This window comes from Monodelphis domestica, chromosome 5, assembly GCF_027887165.1.
Source record: "Monodelphis domestica isolate mMonDom1 chromosome 5, mMonDom1.pri, whole genome shotgun sequence".
Classification (NCBI taxonomy): Eukaryota; Metazoa; Chordata; class Mammalia; order Didelphimorphia; family Didelphidae; genus Monodelphis; species Monodelphis domestica.
The window spans coordinates 34,347,785-34,353,784 of NC_077231.1; the positions used below are offsets into that span (position 1 = coordinate 34,347,785).

The 6,000-nt window shown below is 44.6% G+C and overlaps 1 protein-coding gene across 2 annotated transcripts in view; it reads left to right on the top strand.

The window, feature by feature from the left end:
• The window catches only part of BIN2 (bridging integrator 2), a 36,082-nt gene extending 35,103 nt beyond the window's left edge, over positions 1-979 (top strand). For both annotated transcript variants that reach the window (XM_056798206.1, XM_056798207.1), the window contains one exon: positions 714-979. In XM_056798206.1, the coding sequence (XP_056654184.1) occupies positions 714-767 (54 nt within the window). In that variant the 3' untranslated portion in view covers positions 768-979. The remainder of the gene's footprint in view (positions 1-713) is intronic.
• The last annotated feature ends 5,021 nt before the right edge of the window (positions 980-6,000 follow it).

Genomic DNA, 6,000 nt, shown 5'->3' on the forward strand with positions numbered 1-6,000 from the left:
TCTCTTTTCTTTGCCCCAGCTATCTAAGGGCTTGGGCCTTTTGGCCCAGCCTAAACAGAAGGGGTATTTAAGCCCTATTCCTTTCTCTCCCCTTTCGCTCTCTCTCTCTCTCTCTATCTCTAATTCCTTTCTTCCTCCTGTTTGTAATTAAACTCTATAAAAGACTGATGGCTGATTTGAGTTTTCATTTAGGAATTACATAGCTGAATTCCTTGGCGACCTTAAATTAATATATATATATATCAGTCTTTTAAAGTGATTTCCTTGTCACAAGTGACTTGCCCAGGGTCACAAAACTAGGAAGTGCTGAGGTAGGACCTGAACTCAGGCCCTTCTGACCCCAGGCTCTGTCCACTGTGCCATCTAGCTGGACTGGCCTACTTTCTCCCTGAAGGGCCCTTCCTACTCAGTTGCATTCTGGGAAACTCCCGAGACCCAGCCGAGGGCCAGGGACGAGGCAGATGGATGAATGTGGCCCTTGGGAGCCTCCCCAAGCCTCAGGCTGGAATCCGCTGCCAGAGATGGACAGAGAGGGCCCGGCCATCGCTGACCCTGAGGAGATGGCAGGAGGAATCCCCCGGTTTGGGCCCGGTCCGTGTGGCCAGCCCCTGCCTCCTCCTCGTCCCCTCTCCCGGCCAGCTCGGGTCAGTGAGCAGGAGCCTCGCGGAGCGCCCTTTGCACAGAAGCTCCTGACGGCTGCTTTTTTCTTCTAGGTGAAGGATCGTCTGAAAGAGGAAGAACATTTAGCGAGAACTTCCCAACTCTGATCCCCAGCCCGGGGAAGGAGCCCGCGTGGAAGCAAGATGTCCTGTGGCCTGCCAGGCCGGTCCAGCAGGACCTCCCTCGGGGGGGCAGCTTTGGCTGGGGATGTGCTGGAAGCCGGGTTCGGGTGTTGTTAGCACAAAGAGCACCCCCTCTCCTGCACACGGCCCGGAGGGCAGCTCTCAGTGTTAAAGGCAAATAAAGTACACGGTTCTGAGTGGGTCGCTCGTCCTTTCTGTCCGTCCGGTGTGAGAGGGGCCCCCAGCAGGCCTGCGCCTTCCTTTGCCATCCGCTCTGCGGAGAGCTAGGCCTTCACCTCCCAGAGCGTCCATTCGCTTCCTTGACTTCTCCTCGTGCTGCTCTGTTTCCTCCTGAAGCTCCTTTGACGGCTCCTTTAAAGTGCGTGTGTCGGACAGACAGAGACATGCGGGGAAGGGCTAAGCGGAGAACGTCCTTCGGCCGGCTCCAGGAGGACTCCACGTGGGGGCTCTGAGTCATTGAGTCTAACTCCTTACCAGCCCAGGGACGTGCGCGAGACCCTAAAGGAAATGGGTGCTTTTGAGCGCTGCCCAGCTGGCTCCGGGAATCTCAGAGGCTTTTCTCCCAGCTTTGCTGGTAACAAACTGTGACGGGGAAAATAACCAATTCAGCTCACAATCAGCAAGGCCCCGACTCAAGTCCTCCCCGCCGAAGTGACCCTGGGTAAGTCACCATCCCTCCCCACTGCTAGAAAATTCACACCTCCGGTGGCAAAGATGCCTATCTGCTTCCTTAGAGGAGGTTCCTCATGGGGCTCCCTACGCCAATGAAATCCCAGGCCTAGGAACAAAAATAGCTGTAAGTCAACAAACATTGCCTCTCCGTGGTTCCCTAGTACACAGAGCACTGGACCTGGATTCAGGAACCTGAGTTCAAATTCATCCTCATAGATGAGCTATATGACCCTGAGCCACTGGCATCACTCCTGTGCCTCAGTTTCCCCATCTACAAAATGGAGAGAATAACGCCCAACTCCCATGGTGGTTGTGAGGAATTTGTAAAGTATTTTGCACCCTTCCGGGCGCTATTTGAAAGCTAGTTACCAGCGACCACAGTGAAAAACCAAAATATTTAGAGACTAAATAAAAATTCTGTACTGTTAGGACTCCCAATTCCAGCACCCTTTCTACGATGCCATTCTACATGGGCATGTGTATAGGAGGGAGCATGGCAGATGAGCTGGTTCACTCCCAGGGACTGTAGAATCCATGATGGAAATACATTTTCCTGATTTTCTGGGCCAGTAAAGCTGCCTATGGAAAGAAAGGGCACAAGCTTCCCCGGTCCTGCCACCATCGTGGGTGCCCACCTCCTTTTCCCCAGCCAGGAGAGAGCCCCCCCCCCCATCCTCTACACCTCTGGCTCTGTCGGCACAAGATGGTGTGTTTTAAAACAGAGACATCCCCAGAGAAGATGGGGAGATCATTCCCTTTTTAGCTGCGTTGCTTTTTTTGTTGTCAACTTTCTGAATTAAACATTTTCCCAGCAACCCATGAAACATTTTTGCCAATTGTTCTCTGATATTTTAGGGTTCCGTTGCAAAAGGAATAAAGGGGAAGGAAGGTAGGTGGCTGGCTGTTCCCTACTCATGACTCCCAACAGCTCCTTTCATCATGAGTCCTTTGGGGCTGTCTTGGGACCCTGTTTTGGGGAGGATACATCATTTCCCAAAAAAATTTCGTGTCACTTCTTGGGTTCTCAACAAGAATCGCAGAGACTCCTTCCCTCTGGCAAGCAGGAGAAAAATCATTTGAGAAAATGCATCAGAGACAGAATGTTCATAGAAGCATCTATATATAACAGGGAAAAATTATATGAACTACCTTGGGGTCCACAACAGATTTCCGTTTTCAAGTTGAAAGGGATTCAAGAAACAAACCTATCCGATCCAACATCTTTATTTCTTTTTTATTCATGGTTTTTTGGTTGAATATTTTTTATTCTGAACTTGACAATGAATGACTAACCACCATGAATATTTCTACATACAAGGCATCAAAAGATTTTTGCATGTGAAACAGTAGATCTGCCATGGATCACCAATTTGTTTGATTTTTAAGAATATATCACCTTGATAAGCCCAAAGATCCCAGCTTCTGGGACAAAAACCCACTATTTGATAAAAACTGCTGGGAAAATTGGAAGACAGTGTGGGAGAGATTAGGTTTGGATCAACACCTCACACCCAACACCAAGATAAACTCAGAATGGGTGAATGACTTGAACATAAAGATGGAAACTGTAAGTAAATTGGGTGAACACAAAATAGTATACATATCAGATCTTTGGGAAGGGAAAGATTTTAAGACCAAGCAAGAGTTAGAAAAAAATCACAAAATGTAAAATAAGTCATTTTGATTACATGAAATTAAAAAGTTCTTGTACAAACAAAACCAATGCAACCAAAATTAGAAGGGAAGCAACAAATTGGGAAACAATCTTCATAACAAAAACCCCTCACAAAGGTCTAATTACTCAAACTTACAAAGAGCTAAATCAGTTGTACAAAAAAATCAAGCCATTCTCCAATTGATAAATGGGCAAGGGACATGAATAGTCAGTTTTCAGTTAAAGAAATTAAAACACATGAAATTAAACGCATGAAAAAGTGCTCTAAATCTCTTATAATCAGAGATGCAAATCAAAACAACTAACATGATGGCAAAGGAAAGTAATGAATGCTGGAGGGGATGTGGCAAGGTTGGGACATTAATTCATTGCTGATGGAGTTGTGAATTGATCCAACCATTCTGGAGGGCAATTTGGAACTATGCCCAAAGGACTGTCTGCCCTTTGATGCAGCCGGAATGGCTGAACAAATTGTGGTATATGTTGGTGATGGAATACTATTGTGCCCAAAGGAATAATAAAGTGGAGGAATTCCATGGAGACTGGAACAACCTCCAGGAAGTGATGCAGAGTGAGAGGAGCAGAACCAGGAGAACATTGTACACAGAGACTAATACACTGTGGCACAATTGAACATAATTGACTTTTCTACCAGCAGCAATGCAATGATCCAGGACAACTTGGAGGGATCTATCTATGAGAAAGAACACTATCCACATTCAGAGGAAACCCTGTGGGAGTAGAAACACAAAAGAAAAACAACTGCTCGATTACATGGTCGAGGGGATATGGCTGGGATGTAGACTGTAAATGAACATCCTAGTGCAAACAACATCATTGAAATAGGTTCTGATCAAGGGCACATGTAATACCCAGTGGAATTGCACATGGGCTATAGGAAGGGGTGGGGGAGGGGAGGGAAAGAATATGATTCTTGTAACCAAGGAATAATGTTCTAAATTGACTAAAAAAAAAGAATATATCAACTTAAACATAGTTGTAAAAACATCTGCCCTTCTTATTCATGTTCTCTTTTAAACTGCCACCCTCTCAATTCTTTCATTTAACATAGGGGAAACTGAGGCCCCATCAGATGAAAGGATCTGCCCAGGATTGCATCAGTTAGTCAGAGAGTCAGGACAAAAACTTAAGAGTTCTTTCCTCTCTTTCCAAGGAGCCTGAAATATACTGTGGACAAGGAAAGACACGAGTAAAACACGGAGGGTCTTGTACTATTAATGTTTAACACCATTCTTGTTCATCTAAGTCTTCCTGGGGGTCAACCTTGATCTCAATAAATGAGATAAAGAAACCTGTAAGGGCTACAAGAAGATGAAGCCTTCAGAAAAGGAAGCAAACATAGCGTTCATTATGTCCATCTAACTGATGGAGGTATTCCTTCCCACCAGCTCACTCTGTTGGCATCCCTGGACTCCCATAAATTGGTCCTAGGACTTCAGCCTTCCTCTGCTCATCCTGACATATTTCACAGATAGATAGCAGTGAGATACATGGTCTGTTCTCACTCCTTTGTGCCCAGCCCATCTTCCCCAGGGATCTGCTTCTCAGTTACAGTTACTACCACCAATGGATCTCTCCATTGCCCTTTGGGTGAACTTCCACTTTAATTCTTTCAAAACGGAGGTTGCCCATGATTCCCTGGGATTTGGCATCTGGGGGGGGGGTAGTCATTAAAAGATGAGTCACTTTCAAGGAGAAGTTTGGAGTCAATAAAAGCTCTGCATGATATCTTAAAGGGACTCAGTTCCTTCTCCTCTTTATCCTATGGAACTCTGGACCCACCTTATTGTTCTTCCATCTGTCCTATCAATCCTGGATAGATATGCAGGTAGACAAATGCAAGTATGTGCTTGTAGATTAATTCTCAGGAGGGAAGGGAATGTATGCACAACACACGTTTAATTTACATTATTAATAATTTCTCCAATCACTTTCTTATCTAGACAATCACCAAAGTGATAAATCAAGTCCTGATTGGAAGCATTTGCTGATGTTTGAGGTGTAAAAAGTTCACCCTGGAAAATTAACAATTGACTCTCACAAGATGGTAGGATCTGACTCCATCACCCATACTCCTAGACATGTTCCATACCTTTTTTTTTAAAACCCTTACCTTCTGTCTTAGAATCAATACTGAGTATTGGTTCCAAGAGAGAAGAGCAGTAAGGGCAATGGGGGTCAAGTGACTTGTCCAGAGTCATACATCTAGAAAGTGTCTGAGGTCAGATTTGAACCCAGGACCTCCTGTCTCAAGGCCTGCCTCTCAATCTACTAAGTGACCTAGCTGCCCCTTCTATACTTTTTCTGTCATAGGTCCCTTTAGCATTCTGTTTAGATCTACAAATTCCCATAACTTCTCCATTTTAAATACATAAAATGTATAGGATTACAAAGAAAACTAACCACTGTAATACAATTTTCAATAAAAAAAATTCAGTGGATCCTAAGTTCTTGTTGAAATCTTGGCAACAAACACTTTTTATCTACTTGGTGTTTCCTGGGTGAATGATTAGACCAAACATCTTTTGATGGCAGAGTTTTTCTTCCAGGAGCTTCCACCATGGTTTAGGACTTCACACAATCAACACAATGTCATCCATAGACAAGAGTATCTGGAGGAACCTAGCATCCACCAGGAATTCCTCTTTCACCTGTACTCTTTGATAGATCTCAAACACAATGATGAAATATTCCAAACAGGTAAAAAAAATTGGGAAAAGCCCTGTTTGTACCAAAATATTTACAAGCTTTTTTTGTGGTGGCAAAGAATTGGAAACTAATGAGATGTCCATCAACTGGGGAACTGCTGAACAAACTGCAGTATATAGG